At 36.4% G+C, this 21,124-nt stretch overlaps 3 protein-coding genes and 1 long non-coding RNA gene across 4 annotated transcripts in view; 1 reads left to right on the forward strand and 3 right to left on the reverse strand.

The window, feature by feature from the left end:
• Window positions 1-6,199: 6,199 nt before the first annotated feature.
• fkbp2 (FKBP prolyl isomerase 2) lies at window positions 6,200-7,094 on the reverse strand. The gene is made up of 2 exons (XM_061882862.1): window positions 6,568-7,094; window positions 6,200-6,484 (listed from the first exon to the last, which is right to left on the reverse strand). Exon 1 carries the CDS (start codon window positions 7,001-7,003, stop codon window positions 6,587-6,589), a length of 417 nt encoding a protein of 138 aa, XP_061738846.1. The 5' UTR covers window positions 7,004-7,094; the 3' UTR covers window positions 6,200-6,484; window positions 6,568-6,586.
• A 3,978-nt stretch (window positions 7,095-11,072) lies between these two features.
• Window positions 11,073-12,782, forward strand: ncbp2as2 (NCBP2 antisense 2 (head to head)). Its single transcript, XM_061883592.1, has 2 exons — window positions 11,073-11,152; window positions 11,258-12,782. The coding sequence occupies exon 2, from the start codon at window positions 11,335-11,337 to the stop codon at window positions 11,638-11,640; it is 306 nt and encodes a 101-aa protein (XP_061739576.1). The 5' UTR covers window positions 11,073-11,152; window positions 11,258-11,334; the 3' UTR covers window positions 11,641-12,782.
• Window positions 12,205-17,799, reverse strand: LOC133540734 (uncharacterized). The gene is made up of 2 exons (XR_009803705.1): window positions 17,729-17,799; window positions 12,205-16,107 (listed from the first exon to the last, which is right to left on the reverse strand). It is a non-coding gene; the product is annotated as an uncharacterized LOC133540734 (long non-coding RNA).
• A 726-nt stretch (window positions 17,800-18,525) lies between these two features.
• The window catches only part of meltf (melanotransferrin), a 45,417-nt gene continuing 42,818 nt past the window's right edge, over window positions 18,526-21,124 (reverse strand). The window contains exon 16 of the mRNA XM_061883591.1: window positions 18,526-19,137. Coding sequence (XP_061739575.1) covers window positions 19,076-19,137 — 62 coding nt within the window. The 3' untranslated portion in view covers window positions 18,526-19,075. The remainder of the gene's footprint in view (window positions 19,138-21,124) is intronic.

The raw sequence follows: 21,124 nt of genomic DNA on the forward strand, positions 1-21,124 counted from the left end.
CTAAAAATGCCTGTAATATTGTATCTATGTGAGTTTTACTAGAATCAGGTGTGTTGGTAAGGTTTACAAATACAAAAAATAGGATTTACTCATGACAGTATAACTGTCACACTCAATATTACAGTTGTGTAAACATAACTCCTAAACCACACTTTGAAAATAGCTAATATTGCCTGAAATAAGGCATCAATGTGAGTTTTACTCAAAGCATGTGATTTTTTAGGGCTTGCAAACACAAAAACTAAATATTTTAGTCAATATGACAGTAATGTTCTTAGAATCCTGAGATGTCACACTTAATGTGTCAGTTATTTAAAGGCCTACTGAAATGAGATTTTCTTATTTAAACGGGGATAGCAGGTCCATTCTATGTGTCGTACTTGATCATTTCGTGATATTGCCATATTTTGCTGAAAGGATTTAGTAGAGAACATCGACGATAAAGTTCGCAACTTTTGGTCACTAATAAAAAAGCCTTACCTCTACCGGAAGTAGCAGACGATGTGCGCGTGACGTCACGGGTTGTAGGGCTCCTCACATTGTTTAAAATGTGAGCCTCCAGCAGCAAGAGCTATTCGGACCGAGAAAGCGACAATTTCCCCATGAATTTGAGCGAGGATAAAAGATTTGTGAATAAGGAAAGTTAGAGTGAAGCACAAAAAAAAAAAAAAGCGACGGCTCCAGGTACCGTTTCAGATGTAATTAGACACATTTACTAGGATACATCTGTAAGGTCCCTTATCTGCTTATTTTTTTAATAGTGTTTTAGTGAGATTGTAAAGACATACCTGAAAGTCGAATGGCTGATGGCTGAAAGTCGGATGGCTCCTCCATCGACTTCTCTGAGAGAAGACGATGGAGGAGCCAAGATCACAGCTGCCTTTTTGAGCTGCAGGAGGAAGTCCCATAATCCACTAAAGTCTCCAGTAAGAGATTACTTAATATCACAATTTTCCCATCCACAAACTTGCTGATTGACGTAGAAAACATGTTTGCTTGACAGCTCTGTGTTAAAGCTTCACAACAAACAAAGAAACACAGGCTGTGTCTCGGTTGCTAAAGGCAGCTGCAATCCACCGCTTTCCAACAACAGCATTATTCTTTAGAGTCTCCATTATTAATTGAACAAATTGCAAAAGATTCACGAAAACACCTGTCCAAATTACTGTGTAATTATGCGATGAAAAGAGATGACTTTTAGCCGTGTGTGGTGCGCGTTATCATTCCGCTACGTTTTCAACAAGAAACTCCACGGGAAATTTAAAATTGTAATTTAGTAAACTAAACCGGCCGTATTGGCATGTGTTGCAACGTTAATATTTCATCATAGATATATAAACTATCAGACTGCGTGGTCAGTAGTAGTGGGTTTTAGTCGGCCTTTAAATATAGTTTCTCAACCACACATGCAAAATGGCTAGAAAATGCCTGGAGAAATGTATCTTTGTAAGTTTAACTAGAAAAAATACATTTTGTAAGGTTTGGTCAGACACAATTTAGTTTTTTTTCTCAATATAACAGTATAACTGCCACACTCAATATGACAGTTATATAAACATAACTCCGAAACCACACATGCAAATTGGCTAATAATGCCTGAATAAATGCATCCTTGTGAGTTTTACTCAAAGCATATGCTTTCATATGCTTTTAAAGGCTTCCAAAAACAAAAAGCATTTTTATTTACTCAATAAAACAGTAATGTGCTTAGAATCTTGAGAATACGAAAAAAGCAATAAAAATGTCTTCAAACATAACAAGCATTTACAAAAATAAGTTTTTACTCAATATATTTGTCACACTCAATATGCCATTGATTTAAACATAACTCCTAAACCAAACATGCAAACAAGCTATTAATGCCTGAAATAATGTATATTTGTGGGTTTTACCAGAAATTTGTATTTTTGTAAGGTTTAAAAAAACATTTTTTTTTTTTTTACTCAATTTGACAATAATGATCTTTGAATCCTGAGATAATGTGAAAAAAGCAATACAAATGTATTCAAACATAACTCCAAAACCAAACATGCAATACGTCATATAACAATGCCTGTATTGATGTATCTATGTGAGTTTTACTAGAATCCGGTGCTTTCGCAAGGTTTGCAAATACAAAAATGTGTTTTTTACTCAAGATGACAGTATAACTTTCACAATCAATATGACAGTTATTTAAACGTAACTCCGAAACCAAAAATGGCTAATAATGTCTGAAAAAGTTTATTTTTGTGAGTTATAAAAGAAACATGAGATGCAAATGTTTTAACTGTCACACTCAATATGACAGTTATTTAAAAATAACTCCTAAACCATACATGCTAAATGTCGAGTAATGCCTGAAATAATGTATCTTTGTGAGTTTAAATAGAGACATAACATTTTGAAATGTTTGCAAATACAAAAATTAGTTTTTAACTCAACATGACAGTAATGTTCTTAGAATCCTGAGATAATTCGAAAAAATAAATAAAAATGTATTCAAACCTTACTTTAAAAGCAAACATGAATAACGTAACAAAAATGTGTCTATGTGAGTTTTACTAGAATCAGGTTCTTTCGTAAGATTTGCAAATACAAAAATGTGTTTTTTACTCAATATGACAGTATAACTTTCACGCTCAATATGACAGTTACTTAAACATAACTCTTATACCAAAAATGGCTAATAATGCCTGAAATAATGTATCTTTTTGAGTTATAAAAATAATTATAAGATTGTTCTTAGAATCCTGATATAATGCAAAAAACTCCATTATTTAAGCTTAAATATGCAAAATGTCTAAAAATGCCTAAAATATTATATCTTTGTGAGTTTTACTAGAAACATGAGCTTTTGTAAGGTTTGCAAACACACAAAAAAATGTTTTACTCAATATGACAGTATAACTCTCTTACTAAATATGAAAGTTATATAAACATAACTCCAAAACCAAACATGTAATATGTCTAATGTATTAATGTATCTTTGTGAGTTTTACTAGAACCAGGTTCTTTTGTAAGGTTTGCAAACACAACAATTAGTGTTTTACTCAATATGACAGTGTAACTGTCACTAAGTGAGCAATGACTCCTTGAATGATTAATAAATTACGGGTTTTCAATAATTTACCGTTTACCGTTACATTGTTTGTCAATTAACAAGTAAAAAGTCAGTGTAACTGTCACTAAGTGAGCAATGACTCCTTGAATGATTAATAAATTACGTGTTTTCAATAATTTACCGTTTACCGTTACATTGTTTGTCAATTAACAAGTAAAAAGTCAATATGGCGGTCATGGCACGATTTTGTCGTCGATACTGGTTAATTTAGAAACTACGGTAAAATAGGTTCGTATACGAATCTTGTAACAGGTCCGCAGTAAACCCGACATTTTCCACAACAGACAACGGTCTTTTGTCGACAGCAAAAAAAAGTAGCAATCGCCTGATCAATTTCTTTTGCCCTCTTTGAATCATGCCCTGGGTAAGTTTGTAGCCTGTGTATTGTTGCTCCTTGTTTTTGTTTGATTCCACTTATTTTTGCATCGGGGTGAAGATGTGTTGTCATTCTTGTTGTATTTCCCTTTTTTTTGTATGTATATTTATCCATTTGATAGAAAAAAACGATATCAGTAATGGGAAACAGCCCCCCCCAAAGAAAGAGAAAAAAAAAAACAGATGAAAAAAATAAATAAAAATACTTTGTCCCCCTCCTGGTCCTACATTACAGTCACAGTAAGTGGGAATGTAACGCCATCCTCTTCACCACAAGCAGATAAAAAGTTAGACAAACTTACTTTAAAAAAAGAAAAAACAAAACTTAATAAAAACAAAACAGAGAATTGAGATGAGTGAAAAGGTTCATTGTCAACAGTGTTTTTGTTAATAACTTGTCCTATAGTGTCTTTAATTTAGCTATGTAAATAAACATACATCCCCAGGTCAAGTCAAATTGTTTTGGTGTACCCCTCAGATTGTATTACATGTTATCTAGATCTAGGTAAAACATTAGGTCCTTAAGTTACAGGGAGGCTTTGGGGGCGAACTGCGATTTCCACACCAACAAAATCCTTCTACGAGCTTGTAAAGATGCAAAGGCGATGCTTAAAATCTAATTTACTAATTAAAAAAAATATCCTTAAAAGGCAGCTTAATTTCTTGGGAGTTTGGTAAAATTCCAAAAATAGCCATCAAGGTAGCCAACTAAGCCCGGCCAGCGACAGTGAGTAAAAGTTGTCCCCACCATGCCAGATTTGATGAAGCTCGGAATGTAAAACTTTTTTCTAAATCATATAGAAAAAAAATCATATGGAAATTAAACGATACATGAGCCCCGATTATTCTAACACAGTGTGAATTGATTTTATGTTTGTACTATTCTTCGATATAGTACCTCTTCTTAAAAGTGCCCCAAATTCAGGGTTTTATGATCGAAACTGTTGTATTGTTAATAAAGTTGCAAGCAAAATTTGGAATTACACCATTTAAAAAATATATATAAATATTTTCCTGAAGGAATCAATAAAGTACTATCCATATATTAGTTGGCATAGCATGTCACAGTGAAGTGAAGTGAATTATATTTATATAGCACTCTTCTCCAGTGACTCAAAGCGCTTTTTACATAGTGAAACCCAATATCTAAGTTACATTTTAAACCAGTGTGGGTGGGACCGGGAGCAGGTGGGTAAAGTGTCTCGCCCAAGGACACAACAGCAGTGACTAGAAGGGCGGGAGTGGGGATCGAACCTGGAACCTTCAAGTTGCTGGCATGGCCACTCTACCAACCGAGCTATACCGCTCCGATTACTTTAACACACTGTGTTAAAATAATATGACGGACATTTATCCATGAAAATACAGAATAGATGCTGATGGGTTGATAGAGAAGCAGCTGGAAGGAGATATCGTAAAAGACCATTCTCCGAGCCAAATATTGTACACGTTATCACATTACTTCATAAAACTACTGTAGTTCTTAGTATTGTTTCGAGTACAAAATTTCTTACCTACAATGTTTTACTTTTTAAAAAGGCATGTTACATGTTAATATGGTGCTGTTTTTGGGGGGGCAAGTGCCAGTTGAAAGTGCTATCAATGTATTTGAATGGGCAACAACTGTTTTGAATTAAAGGCCTACTGAAACCCACTACTACCGACCATGCAGTCTGATAGTTTATATATCAATGATGAAATATTAACATTGCAACACATGCCAATACGGCCTTTTTAGTTTACTAAATTGCAATTTTAAATTTCCCGCGAAGTGTCGTGTTGAAAACGTCGTGGTATGATGAAGCATGCGTTTGATGTCTCGGATTGTAGCCGACATTATTTTCCAGCCTGATCCAAGCTATAAGTAGTCTGCTTTAATCGCATACTTACACAGTTTTCTGGACCTGTGTTGCTGAATCTTTTGCAATTTGTTCAATTAATAATGGAGAAGTCAAAGTAGAAAGATGGAGGTGGGAAGCTATTAGCCTTTAACCACACAAACACACGGTGTTTCCTTGTTTCAAATTCCCAAATGTGAAGCTTTAATATGGATCAGAGCGGTCAAGCGAACATGTATCCCAACCACATGTCAACCGGCAGTTTTCGGAGCTTCGTCCTGCTGCAGCGCGTGACTTAATTCCCTCAGAGACTCTGGCGTCTACACACCCGTGGCAACACCCCTCCGACTTTAGGTACTGTATAATCTCACTAAAACAATAGGCAGATAAGGGATTTTCCAGAATTATCCTAGGAAATCGCTCTCACTGCAATCGCCTTTTTTTTTCTCTTTCTAGTCCTCTCTAAATTTACTCATCCACGAATCTTTCATCCTCACTCAAATTAATGGGGAAATTGTCGCTTTCTCGGTCCGAATAGCTCTTGCTGCTGGAGGCTCACATTCTAAACAATATGAGGATGTGAGGAGCCCCACAACCAGTGACGTCACGCGCACATCATCTGCTACTTCCGGTAAAGGCAAGGCTTTTTTATTAGCGAGCAAAAGTTGCGAACTTTATCATCGATGTTCTCTACTAAATCCTTTCAGCAAAAATATGGCAATATCGCGAAATTATCAAGTATGACACATAGAATGGACCTGCTATCCCCGTTTAAATAAGAAAATCTAATTTCAGTAGGCCTTTAAGAGCTATGTCACAGTAAGTTGATGTACTAAGTACAAAAGGTTACACACAATGTATTTCAAACAAATACACAAATAAGTGTTTTCCAAATGTAGTTTTTATGATCATTATTCAAACATATAGAAAAAACATTTGGCATACAGTAATCTGTAGAAAATCCCTTTAATTAAAAAGAACACATCTAAATATAGGCCTACATGCTAGTGACAGAACCATCGAATGTAAAATTCATGGGAATTGTGTGATTTTTTTTATACAATAAAGTAGAACACATAAAACAAAGCAATGGTTCTGCAGGGAGATTCACATCCTTCATGTCAAGCCAGACCAGCCTCAATGGACCCCCAAAAGATGTTAGCTCCTCCTAGAAATCAAAATAATACATAACTTCATAAATAATTATAAACAATTACATACGTAGTTTAAAGTTTAATAGGTAAATGTTACCATAAGGCGCCATCTTTCATCAAAGTTCAGATCTCCTCTCGATGTTGATCAGCTCTACCTCGAAGATGAGCGTCGCTCCTCCGGGTATCTTCGGTGGAGCTCCCCGGTCGCCATAGCCGAGCTCCGCGGGGATGACCAGCTTCCTCTTCTCGCCCTCGCACATGCCGAGCAGGCCTTGGTCCCAACCCTTAATCACCTGCCCGGTGCCCAGCGTGAAGGTGAAAGGTCTGTCGCGGGGAATGCTGCTGTCAAACTCGGTGCCGTCTTCCAGTTTGCCCGTGTAGTGCATGTTCAGCACATCTCCCTTCTTGGACTTAATGGGACAGTTGTCCACTCGCTTCTTGATGCCGATTTGCAGTTTTTTCTTCTCGGACCCGCACACCATCATCGGGCTAAGAGAAAGCATCGTCACCGCTAAAAACACAACCCCGCGCATGTCTACACTTTCAACTCACCACACAGTTGACTATGTTTAAAAATGTCTGATTTGAGTGAATAAGGGAACGGAAGTGTTTCTTCTTCATCTTTTGGGGTTTCATTGGCAGTTGGCAGTCCTGCATTACCGCCACCTACTGGACTTAAGAGGCATGGACAAAATTTTGGACATGCAGGAAACGAAACAAAACATTTGAATAACTGTATTCAAATGTTTTGTTTCGTACTTGGTACATGAATGGAAAAATAAATAAATAAAACTTTATCCTAACTCAGTTTATCAATGAACTTAATAATGCCAATGAAGTATTTTGTCAACTGATTGCCCCAAAAGTTATGTAAATGTAAAGCTGTGGTATAGTTTTCCATCCTTAATAACTGAGTCAAATTCATTTTGGTTTGTTTTCTTTTCGAACTGACTCAAATGCTTCCTCTGGTTATTATATTCCTTGCAATGCAGTCTTAGCCAATATGCTGCAGCTGTCTCATTACAGGTAAGGATTTTGTTTTTATTTTTATTTAACTATCATAATATTTTTATTTTGTTAAATTATTTTTTTTACAATTTTTAACTCATTTCTATTGATTATTTACTTCATATTTTAATCATTTAATTCTATTTGTATTGGTTATTTACTGCTTTTATTTTCCATGATGGAAGTGTATTTTTATTAAGGTATTTTCTTTTTTTTTTTGTTCATGTATTATTTGATTGATTGATTAATTGATTGATTGATTGATTGAAACTTTTATTAGTAGATTGCACAGTACAGTACATATTCCGTACAATTGACCACTAAATGGTAACACCCTAATAAGTTTTTCAACTTGTTTAAGTCGGGGTCCATGTTATTCAATTCAGGGTACAAATACTATCAGCATAATACAGTCATCACACAAGTTAATCATCAGAGTATATACATTGAATTATTTACATTATTTACAATCGGTGTTGGGATGTGGAGGGGGGGTAGGTTTGGTTGAAATCAGCACTTCAGTTTTCAACAATACCATCATCTGAGAAATGGACAATGAAACAGTGTAGGTCTGACTTGGTAGGATATGTACAGCAAGTAGGGGACATAGAGAGATCAGAAAGCATAATAACAATTATATATTTGATTATTGACATTTTATTATTTACAATCCGGGGAGGTGGGATGTGGAGGGGGGAGGATGTTAGTTTAGGGTTGAAGTTGCCTGGAGGTGTTCTCTTAGTGCGGTTTTAAAGGTGGCTAGAGATGCACTTTCTTTCACACCTGTTGGGAGTGCATTCCACATTGATGTGGCATAGAAGGAGAATGAGTTAAGACTTTTGTTAGATCAGAATCTGGGTTTAACGGGGTTTGTGGAGCTCCCCTTGGTGTTGTGGTTATGGCGGTCATTTACTTTAAGGAAGTAGTTTGACATGTACTTCGGTATCAGGGAGGTGTATTGGATTTTATAAAATAGGCTCTGTGCAAGTTGTTTTACTCTGTCCTCCACCCTGAGCCAGCCCACTTTGGAGAAGTGGGTAGGAGTGAGGTGTGATCTGGGGTGGAATTCTAGAAGGAACGTGACTAGCTTGTACTGGGATGTTTGGAGTTTAGATTTTAAGGTTTTGGAGGTGCTGGGTTACCAGGAGGTGCATGCGTAGTCACAAAAGGGTTGAATGACAGTTCCCGTTGAATCTTCATGGTGCTTTTGTTGACCAGAGAGGAGATTCTGTAGAGAAATCATGTTCGTTGGTTGACCTTTTTGATTACCTTGGTTGCCATTTTATCACAGGAAAGATTAGCCTCTAGAATGGAACCTAGGTAGGTGACCTCATCTTTCCTGGTGATAACAATATCACACACTTTAATATTGAAGTAGATCTGGTGAAGTTGATCTGGTTTGGCTTATTGTATGGGACATGTATTTGTTTTGTGAATTATACCGTGTACCATTTTCTTATATGATTGTGAACTAGCATGTATTTGTATTTAGTCACATAATTCTTTAGAGGATTATTCTATTAAGGAAATATGCCCTTAGATAGCTTCGGGTGCAGAGAGTGGTGGCCCTTCCAGAAGTTGGATTTTAGGAGGAAGTGTAAAGACATTAGCAACATCTGGTAGGAGCCCCTACAGGTAGGAGTTGAGGATAGGGGTCGGAAGTCACCCGACTCAAACTGAGGTCAGGGACTGGCCAAACAACAAACTGGGTTTTGTCCGGACTGGCTGGCTCCACGGCTAGAGTTACGAAGGTGGGGGTCTTCGTGTAAGGGGTATTTAAGGACAGTGGTCCGAGGGGACATCAGAAGAGTAATCAGGCCCATACTCTTTTTCCTGGAAAATGCAGTTCCAGTCCGAGGCTCGCTGACACAAATAAAGTTTTTTGTTCGACGATTCCTCGTTGGCGTTTTATTTGGCTCATCACCCAGTCACTCTGTTCTGGGAGACTGGCACGACCATCAAGTGTACAACATGAGTACTTTTACAAAAAAGTGAAAACCATATAAGATACATTTTCTTTTGCATTACCAATCAAATTCTGATTTCCACCAACAGACCCTACTTTTCATGTTTAAATACACATTTTCTACGCACAATACACTTATATGTAATCAATGTTACATTTAGTAAATACAATATCCGTATATATAGAAGAATGCAACTATAAAGGAATTCGGGGTATTATTATTGGCATTTTATTAACATATGAAAAATATGTGAAAAGTTTCAATGTTGTTGTACAATAAGTTAGTTTCAGAAGATAACCACAGCAATACCACTACCTTTAAAGTCGTTGGTGACTCAAAATGTGTTCTATTAAAAACGACTCATTGTCTGAGAAACCTTTATAATGGATATGTACATTTGTGTGATGATAAATGTTCTACAAAATAAAAGGAGATGAGGGCCGTGTTAGTAAAATAATATTTTACAGACAATACATAGAGAATATATATCAAAAGAGTTTACAAAGTACAAATGAGGAAAATAAGGACAAGATATAGCCAATTCTTCCTGAAGTGAAAAAAAATACAATTTGAAATTATTATTGGAATGAACCCTAGTAATGAATTTTTTGAACAAAAATTTAACATTATGTTTGAAAATGTATAACTGTACTGCTATAAAATATATATTTTTTTGTGGAATGTGATACCACTGTTCATTTATTTTGGGGGATCAGAGAGATGTCCCTATTTACTATCAAAGAGATTAATTTTGGTATATGTATTAAAGACAGCAGGCTCTAAACTACTATTAATATTATATTGCAATCTAAATTTTTCCAAAAATTGTTGTTTTCTTAAAGTGAAACCAAAATGTTTACATTGGTTTAATGACAGTATTGGTTAAATATTGGAAGATTTTAAAAAGTAGAAACCCTAATTATTATCTCTATTGGAGGAATTTAAGTTGTTTGAAGATAAGCCCATATATATATATATATGGGCTTAATTATATGTGTATATATATCTATCTATATATACACATATATATAGATAGATGGATAGATAGATAGATAGATAGATAGATAGATAGATAGATAGATAGATAGATAGATAGATAGATAGATAGATAGATAGATAAATGGATAGATAGAGAGAGACATATCTATATATCTATATATATAGATATGTCTCCATATATATATATATATATATATTCTATCTCTCTGTCTCTCTCTCTCTCTCTCTCTCGAGATATATATATATATATATATATATATATATATACACATACACACATATATATATATATATATATATATATATATATATATATATACATATATATACACATACATCTATATATATATATACACATACATATATATATATATATATATATATATATATATATACCTACATATTGAATTGTCTCTTGTATTTACTTTTACTTTCTTTAACAGGTTCTGTTTGTTTGTGGATTGTCTCTAGTTTGATTTAACTTATTGTGCTCAACCTGGTGTAAAAGATTGAAAGGAATATTAAATCGTATTCTATTGAAAGTGCCTTAATATGTTTGTACATTGTGTATGTACAGTATTTTCAATTCTTAAATTAAAAAAGGTATTGACGTAATATGACGCAGCAAGCCGGAAGTAAACTTCAGTCTATTTTCGTCGCTCTATCTATGACGCGACAAAATCGGTCACCTCCGCCTTCAGAACTTCTGTAAGTCACCTTTGTTGTAAAGCATTCTTTAAATGTATAAAAACAAACCAGTTAGTCCATAGAGGTATATGACTGGACTAACGCTAAACGTTTTTTTTATTGCAGTGCTGGAATATAGAAGCGACGCACGGACTGCTAACTAGTTAGCTTGCTAAGGTAACCCTTTGGCGAGTGACGTCACAATGTTGTCTCGAATGTTATTCTCGCTGCTCAACAACCTCCATGTTGTTGAGAAACTGGCAGAATCTCGCCCGATCCGCAGGGCAGCACAGATTACAGCCTACGCCATCACCAAGGCTCATATATTCGGCCGGGACGCGTCGCAGCGAGTCTTGCGCTCCCAGACGCTGCGACAGGTCCGGGAGGAGGCTGGCAGAGCACCCGGGGACATGGAGGACGTCGGGAGGCGACTCCGGAAAGTCCGAGAGACATTTGTCAAGGAAGTGAAAGTCGGGTGGAAAGATGGATCCCGCCAAATTAAGAAGTAAAACTTTATTGAATGCCATTTTCTGCTTTGAAGCTACAGCAGGATTGTTTGTTGAGCAATGTGCATGAGGATGTTTTAAGCACAATTCAGAGCGCAATTTAACCGCATTTTGCAAATTTAATGTCAAATCAAATCAAATGTTTATTGGATTCATCTCTATACAGTGTACATCAACGACTAAACTACTGACTAAACTACTACCACAACTTGGTTTACTATTTATGAAATATAATAATGTAGGGTTACCTGTAACTTGAAATAGGCCACCCGGCCTGAATCCACACTTCCCTTAGTAAACCAAGTTGTGGTATTAGTTTAGTCAGTAGTTTAGTCGTGGATGTACTATTTATTATAGTTTATTATTATTATATTATTATATTGTATATATAATATATTATATGTATATTATATTATTATATATATTATTATTATTATATTATTGTATTTATTATTATAGTTTATTATGTATATTTATTATACAATATAGTGATGAATCCAATAAACATTTGATTTGATTTGACATACAATTTGCAAAATGCGGTTGCGCATTTTGCAAATTGTGCCCATTGGTATTGTGCTTACAACAAGGACAAAGGACAGTATCTGCAAAGATGGACACTGAATTGACTGAGACGGGAAGGGATCTTTGCAATGAGCTTTACGTCAGAACTACATTTGATTTCCAACAATGGAACCTGCTGCTGCTAAGTCATAGCAAAATTACGTTTTGTCACAATGACATTTAATTATGAATTGTTGTGACTTCTCAGTTTCAAGTACAATGCAGATAAAGATTTTTGCAGTGGTTCTCAAACTATTTTCAACAAGTATCTCGGGAAAAAAACTTGGCTCTCCAAGTACCACCATAATGACCAACATTAAAATTCAGTCAAGCAGTAGGCACACATATTCATCAAAAACAGGGCAGAGGTTTTATTTTACAATATTTAATATTTTGGACACTGGATGGATGGAATATTTAATATTTTGGACACTATAACATTACACACAATTAGAAAAGCAACAATGTGTTGGAACATAGGAAAATAAAAGACTGCACTTGAATCTGTTTGAGAATCTCTTGCGAAGTTGCTTGAGATGATTCACGCTTCTACAGAGATTCAATAAATAGCATTAAAAACACCACATGTGGTCCTGCCTGGTACAACCAAGATGAGGTAAACTTTAAAAAATGTATATTTACAATTGTAAATACAATTAAGTTCATAATGTTCTGGCAAGCTTTTTAACAGGGTTCGTTGTAGGAATGTTCCGATCACATGTATTAACTGTACATTTTTTTAGGTGTTTTAAGTGCAATTGCCCAATTAACGATAGCAATCAGTTCCATATTCATTTTGATTATGTGCAATTGTTTGATCACATAATAAAAATTAATATGGAACTGATTAAAATATTGTGTTGCTATTGTTAATTGCACTTAAAATAAATACCTAAAAATTGTTTGATCGAGCAGCACGGTCGTACAGGGGTTAGTGTGCTGCCTCACAATACGAAGGTCCTGAGTAGTCCTGAGTTCAATCCCGGGCCCGGGATCTTTCTGTGTGGAGTTTGCATGTTCTCCCCGTGACTGCGTGGGTTCCCTCCGGGTACTCCGGCTTCCTCCCACCTCCAAAGACATGCACCTGGGGATAGGTTGATTGGCAACACTAAATTGCCCCTAGTGTGTGAGTGCAAATGTTGTCTGTCTATCTGTGTTGGCCCTGTGATGAGGTGGCGACTTGTCCAAGGTGTACCCCGATGTAGCCAAGATAGGCATCAGCGCCCCCCGCGACACCAAAGGGAATAAGCGGCAGGAAATGGATAGATGGAATTCTTTGATTAAAACAATGTTAATAGGATACAAAAATCAAAGCAGCATCATTTATGAGCTGATACTATTAATATCGACACCAGATAGATCTAACCTCCTCTTACACTGTGTGTACTGACTGTGACAATGCTGATGAAGTGTATTTCTGGTCTTGTCATCCTCGTCCGGAGGCTGGATCAAAAGAGACGTCTGAGACGCTTTACTGAACCAAAAGTTGCTGTATTAAGAGCAAGCATCATTATATAGGTCTGCAGTACCTGTAGGAGTTCAGGCCAAAAATGAAGAATTCCTAAGACAAATCATCAGTTATACTGTATATTCCTACTTCCTGTGTGTGTGTGTGCGTGGTGTGTGTGCAAAGTCAAGAGAGCACATCCTGACCATAAAAGGAGATGTTTGTGTGTAAGTGTCTGGAAAGAACACAGATTTATACCATAACTTTGACTTAACTTTGTCGTTAAAATAAGCATGGAATCTCTCTCCCAGAATAGAGCTGCAACTTTTGCATTCCGAAGCCTCGTTTTATTGCTTCGTCTTATGAGAGAACTAATTCCAGTCCACATGCGAATGTCCAACTAAGGCTCCTTTATTTATTATGGGCTCAACCATTATTTACTTAAACCTGGTGGTTCGTTTTCTCAAAGGTGAATATAAACATTCACCATATGTAGAACATAGTTAATTAATTCACTTCACTGACACCAACAGTTAATATATGATTCTCTTTACTTGTTAATTTCCTGTTAATGCTTATGCTTTCTGCTGTAATGCCGCACCATCGACACTACACAGAGCTACCGTAGCATCAGGGACGTCACTAGGTTTGAAGAACAGGGGTTCCAGGAGGTTCGTTGATGTGAGCAAAACGTTTTTGAGCTTGCAAGATCTTTTCAATAACTTCATTTAATCATGGCTTGCCAAATAATTGTATTTTGACCCACCACATCATTCTTGCATTCCGCCTCCCAATCTCTGCATACTGAGGCTCACGCCAAAGCAACGTCACCGCCATGTGACATTTAGCCAGAAAGTGCTTTTTTTTTATTTCCAGACTTTCACAAGCCATATAAAATGATGTGGTTGGGCACTTAAAATGATTTTTCGGGCATTAATAAGATGTGGCAAAAGATTTGCCACATCTTATAAATGCAAAGAACTTCAGGCGGAATGTAAGTACGAAAAAAATTAAAAAAAATTAGTACTTACAAGGAAGCAGGGAAGAAAGAGTAACAGACATCAGTCTCCAGGAAAAAGGAATAGCAAGAATGACCCAACACTGAAGGAAGGACGCAGGTGGAACCATCCATTTTCCACCTCTTGTCCCTTTTGGGGTTGCGGGTAGTGGTGGAGCCTATCTCATCTGCATTCGGGCGGAAGGAGGAATACACCCTGTACAAGTCGCCACCTCATCGCAGGGCCAACACAGATAGACAGACAACATTCACACTCACATTCACACACTTGGGTCAATTTAGTGTTGCCAATCAACCTAGGTGCAGCCCAGGTGCATGTTTTTGGCGGTGGGAGGAAGCCAGAGTACCCAGGGGAACCCACGCAGTCACGGAGAGAACATACAAACCACACAGAAAGATCCCGAGCCCGGGATTGAACTCAGGACTACTCAGGACCTTCGTATTGTGAGGCACATGCACTAACCCCTCTATCACCGTGCTGCCAAAGTGGAACTAAATACAACTAATTAAACAAAGAACAGGTTTGCTGACAGGACATGGAACAGAAAGTGAAGGTGCTGCAAAACACAGGGACCAAACAGGAAACACTGCACCAGGACCGGAAGTGATTCTTAACAAAGGGAAACCCGAACATAACCAAACTGTCAATAGCACTTCTGACGAATGTATGTGTTTTTCCAATCTTGACAGAAAATCGCATGCACATCAGATAACACTTTAATATTATCTGATGTTCCAAGCATTCTTAGAAAGTTATCAAAAATAAACACTTCAATATCTACTTGTCATCTTAACTTACATTTTAAAATCAAGTTATCCAACCATCTGCAAACAATAAATGTATCGAAAATAGTTGTCTTTGATAATTGTGTACCAAGGTTATTGTTTGTTTATACATACATATGCACTGTTTGTGTGGGAGGAGTGGTATAGCTCGGTTGGTAGAGTGGTAGTGCTAGCAAATTGACGGTTCCAGGTTCGCTCCCCGCTTCTGCTGTTGTGTCCTTGGGCAAGACACTTTACCCACCTGCTCCCAGTGCCACCCACACTGGTTTAAATATAACTTGGGTATTGGGTTTTACTATGTAAAAGCACTTTGAATCACTAGAGAAAAGAGCTGTATAAATATAATTCACTTCATTATGGTATTATAAAATTAAACTTGAGTAGGAGTACTGTAGGACTGGATAATCTTCTGCTTCTTCCTACTCCTTTTGGAACTCAATTCAAACTGTGATGATAAATGAATTGCTTGCTTACGTTTTAATTGTGTTGTATGTCCGGATAAAGTCCAAGTCACAGTTTAGAATATAATATTTTGTGATAAGCAAATTGGTACTGTGATAGAAGTGGTTACTCTGAGTGCAAAATACTGATCTGACATCTTCTAAGGACAGGACTCCATAATGGTGAAGTTGGTAGTGTGGTATATATGTGTCGTCTAAAGGGAACACATACAAATAATTATTAGGTTACATTAAGGCAATATAATATGCAATAATATGACAGGATATGTATAATGGTATATACAATATAATACACTCTACAACAGGGGTCACCAACCTTTTTGAAACCAAGAGCTACTTCTTGGGTACTGATTAATGCGAAGGGCTACCAGTTTGATACACACTTAAATAAATCGCCAGAAATAGCCAATTTGCGCAATTTACCTTTAATAAATAAATCTGTATGTATTAAAACAATGGGTATTCCATTCTGTCATTCCGTCGTACATTTTTTTTTCCTTTTACGGAAGTTTTTTGTAGAGAATAAATGATGAAAAAAACACTGAATTGAACGGTTTAAAAGAGGACAAAACAGGAAAAAAATGAAAATTTAATTTTGAAACATAGTTTATCTTCAATTTTGACTCTTTAAAATTCTAAATTCAACCGAATAAAAGAAGAGAAAAACTAACTCAAACCTTTTTGAAAAAATTTTAAAAAAGAATTTATGGAACATCATTAGTAATTTTTCCTGATTAAGATAAATTTTAGACTTTTGATGACATGTTTTAAATAGGTTAAAATCCAATCTGCATGTTGCTAGAATACACAACAATTTGGAACAAGTTATATTTCTAACAAAGACAAATCATTATTTCTTTTAGATTTTCCAGAACAAAAATTTTAAAAGAAATACCAAAGACTTTGAAATAAGATTTAAATTTGATTCTAAAGATTTTCTAGATTTGCCAGAATATTTTTTGTGAATTTTAATTATAAGTTTGAAGAAATATTTCACAAATATTCTTCGTCGAAAAAACAGAAGCTAAAAAGAAGAATTACATAAAAATGTATTTATTATTCTTAACAATAGAAAAACACTTTTAGTTGAACATTGATTTAAATTGTCAGAAAAGAAGAGGAAGGAATTTAAAAGGTATGTGTTTAAAAATCCTAAAATCATTTTTAAGGTTGTATTTTTTTCTCTAAAATTGTCTTTCTGAAAGTTATAAGAAGCAAACTAAAAAAATTAATGAATTTATTTAAACAAGTGAAGACCAAGTCTTTAAAATATTTTCTTGGATTTTCAAATTCTATTTGAGTTTTGCTCTCTTAGAATTAAAAATGTCGAGCAAAGCGAGACCAGCTTGCTAGTAAATAAAACAAATTTAAAAAATAGAGGCAGCTCACTGGTAAGTGCTGCTATTTGAGCTATTTTTAGAACAGTCCAGCGGCCTCCTCATCTGGTCTTTACGGCTCTCTGTGCCCGCGGGCACCGCGTTGGTGACCCCTGCTCTACAATGTTTTATAAAACCAATATACAAACACATTTACATTGACTATTAAAACAATCCATTAGACATAAGGACAATAAGCACTGTTGATTTAGAGTTTTCGACAGTGCTTTAAACATGCTCAATGTCGCCCTCTAGTGGTAGGATAGCGTAACTACCGTGTAACAGGAAATGTGTCGCCAATAAGAGGTCTAAAGTTGAGCTGGCGAATTATATCGTCGTGGAGAAACATTGTTGCTAACATACACTTGGTTGAGGCTACACCTAACACATTATAGGCATTTTAGCACTAATAACAGTACTATATTCGCTGTATACTTACATTTTAGTCAGGAACGCACACGATGCGGTTTACACTAGCACCTAAGAACTCACCCATATTACGCAGAAACTATCAACAGGAAATGGCGTCACAGACCAGCTTTACAACTGCGTCAGAATAACAAAACTAAAATACTTTCTGACAGGTACATATTTCATACATTATACATACAGAATATATATATATATATATATATATATATAAATAATTTGACTTTACATTTTAAATATAATTAAACAACAAAGGAGATATTGTTTTCAAATTCCTCTGTGTGCTTTTTCCACTAATGGGATCATACTTAAATTAAAAATGCTTTTTTGTCATATCAATCCTCTTTTCAGTAAATTTCTGCAGTGACTCGGGCAATATTTCTCTCTCAATTCAGTCCAGTATTATTTTACTGTGTTACTTTTTTACTGAAAAAAAAAAGTATTCATAAACCTGATAAACACTTTTACTTCTAGCTGGGTATAACATTTATTTTTTTTATCTGTCCTCACATGCTATGATGAATCGTAGAATCCATTGATCATGGCTTTTTATTGTGGTCTTAACTCATAGTCAACATACTCTGGATTGACATTGAACTAACTCAGATCAGGTGTTCCCGAACCCGCCATGCAGCCCGAGACTGCCATTTGAGGGTAACTCAACTCTGACTCAGCTTGTTGAGCCTCCTAGATGGAAAACCCCCCAGTTCTAACTTGCTATCTGCTTATCTATTTTATGGTCAATCATTGAAAGTAAAACTCAAAGTCCATATGCCGACGTGACAAAGAAGCTTGCATTTACCACAATTCCACACAAGATTGAATTTATTTGGTTTCAACAATAATACCTGTGCAGACTCACTGGCCTGGCAACTAAATATTAGTTACATGGTTCATCATTTCACATTGAAATAAAAATCTCCATTTGAAGGAACGAGAACACACTCGTTTCCGACAATATGAGTCAGTACATATACACTGATATGGCATCTGAGCATCATATAAAAATAAATCTCTTGAGAAAATACATATCAAATTAATATTGCAAACTGAAAACATGAGTAAGCAGCAGGAAGTACAGATAAGTATGATATGAAAAAATATGATTGTGTAAATCCATAATTACAGGGACAGCAAAGCCACAGGTAACAAGTGAGTGCATATTCTCTGATATGGCAGCTCACCTTCTGTAAACAAATGACTGTGTGTTGTCATGTCATTTCTGCAGTAGCTGCAGAGTATACTTGTGCCATCATAAACAATGAGAGTATGTTGATATCACTATTTCACCTAATGGGGTAAGAATTGTGTAAAGCTAACAGGAAGAGGGGAGTGGCTGTGAATGGCGTTGTTGACGTCAGATGGTCGTCATCACAGAGCACAGCAGCGCTACGACGACCAACCACAGCGAGGAAATGACTGGAAGACAATTAGGAAAATATGTAAGAAACTATAATAAAGGTTTGATAAGTGCTATAATCTTTGGAGGCCCTATGCACTGTCTTAGTGCAATGTGATCTGTTGTTTTGTAAGTAAAATACAAAACTCAAAACCAGTGAAGTTGCCACGTTGTGTAAATCGTAAACAAAAACAGAATACAATGATTTGCAAATCCTTTTCGACCTATATTCAATTAAATAGACTGCAAAGACAATATACTTAACATTTCAAATTGGTAAACTGTTATTTTTTTGCAAATATTATCTCATTTGGACTTTGATGCCTGCAACAAGTTCCAAAAAAGCTGGCATTAGTGGCAAAAAGACTGAGAAAATTGAGGAATGCCCATCAAACACTTTTTTGGAACAGGCTATTTGGGAACAGGTGGGTGTCATGATTGGGTATAAAAGTAGCTTCCATGAAATGCTCAGTCATTCACAAACAAGTATGGGGAGAGGGTCACTACTTTGTGAAAAAATGCCTGAGCAAATTGTCGAACAGTTTAAGAACAACATTTCTTAACAAGCTATTGTTATTGTGGCTGGCTCACATCGTGGTCACTCCGTGATCACGTACAACCGCCAGACACTTCTGGATGTGGACAGATCGGGCCGTTTTGGACTGATAGACGCGTGCTTGCTAGACCTGCTAACTAGCACGGGAATACGTCGACGGCTACATCCAGCGGCCTGTGAAGCAGGGGAGTATAGTAGCAGCAGGGGCCGTCTACGGAGCAGACGCCAGCGGTGTGATCGGAAACGCGGATGCCGAGCGGGGCTAAAAACAAAGCAGAATGCTAATCCCCACAGAACACCACTTCCCTCCATCCTGAAGCCGGATTTAAATGGAAGATGCGAGACTACTGGTCTGGGTAAGGAGTCAGTTAAATTAGAACAAGTTTTTTCTGCTTTGAGTGTTTCAGAGTTGGACATGTGTTTTACTGAGGTGGCTAACTATGATGCGTGCAGTTTATCAAAGCAACAAACAAACAATCGGAAAATTCCCGTCGTATCAATTCCTAGATATGGTCGTAATTATACTAAATGCACTGGGCATAATAAACACAACATTATTAATATTGCTACTACGGATAATTTGATCGAAAATTCCCTAAAACAACCCACTACCTATAATATAGGTTTTTTAAACATAAGATCATTGTCTCCCAAAACGTTGTTAGTTAATGATATCATCAGAGACAACAATCTTAACGTCATCGGTCTCAGCGAAACCTGGCTTAAACCAAACAACTTTTTTGCGCTAAACGAGGCATGTCCTCCTAACTTTACACATGCGCATATTGCCCGTCCTCTGAAAAGGGGCGGGGGGGTCGCACTAATATACAACGAAAAATTTAACCTTAGTCCTAACATAAATAATAATTATAAATCGTTTGAGGTGCTTACTATGAGGTCTGTCACACCGCTGCCTCTACACCTGGCTGTTATCTACCGCCCCCCAGGGCCCTATTCGGACTTTATCAATGAATTCTCAGAGTTCGTTGCTGATCTAGTGACACACGCTGATAATATAATCATAATGGGGGACTTTAATATCCATATGAATACCCCATCGGACCCACCGTGCGTAGCGCTCCAGACTATAATTGATAGCTGTGGTCTCACACAAATAATAAATGAACCCACGCATCGCAACGGTAATACGATAGTGCTTGTCAGGGGTATCACCGTTTCCAAAGTTCCGATACTCCCGTATACTAAAGTATTGTCCTATCATTACCTTATAAAATTTGAGGTTCAGACGCATGTTCGGCAAACTAATAATAATAATAACTGCTATAGCAGCCGCAACATTAATACGGCCACAATGACAACTCTTGCTGACCTACTGCCCTCGGTAATGGCACCATTCCCAAAGTATGTGGGCTCTATTGATAACCTCACTAACAACTTTAACCACGCCCTGCGCGAAACCATTGATAACATAGCACCGCTAAAGTTAAAAA

The sequence above is a fragment of the Nerophis ophidion genome, linkage group LG22 (genome assembly GCF_033978795.1).
Source record: "Nerophis ophidion isolate RoL-2023_Sa linkage group LG22, RoL_Noph_v1.0, whole genome shotgun sequence".
Classification (NCBI taxonomy): Eukaryota; Metazoa; Chordata; class Actinopteri; order Syngnathiformes; family Syngnathidae; genus Nerophis; species Nerophis ophidion.

Excerpts from the sequence above, each read along its gene's own strand:
- fkbp2 (XM_061882862.1), bottom strand. The coding sequence starts at position 7,003 with ATGCGCGGGGTTGTGTTTTTAGCGGTGACGATGCTTTCTCTTAGCCCG.
- ncbp2as2 (XM_061883592.1), top strand. The coding sequence starts at position 11,335 with ATGTTGTCTCGAATGTTATTCTCGCTGCTCAACAACCTCCATGTTGTT.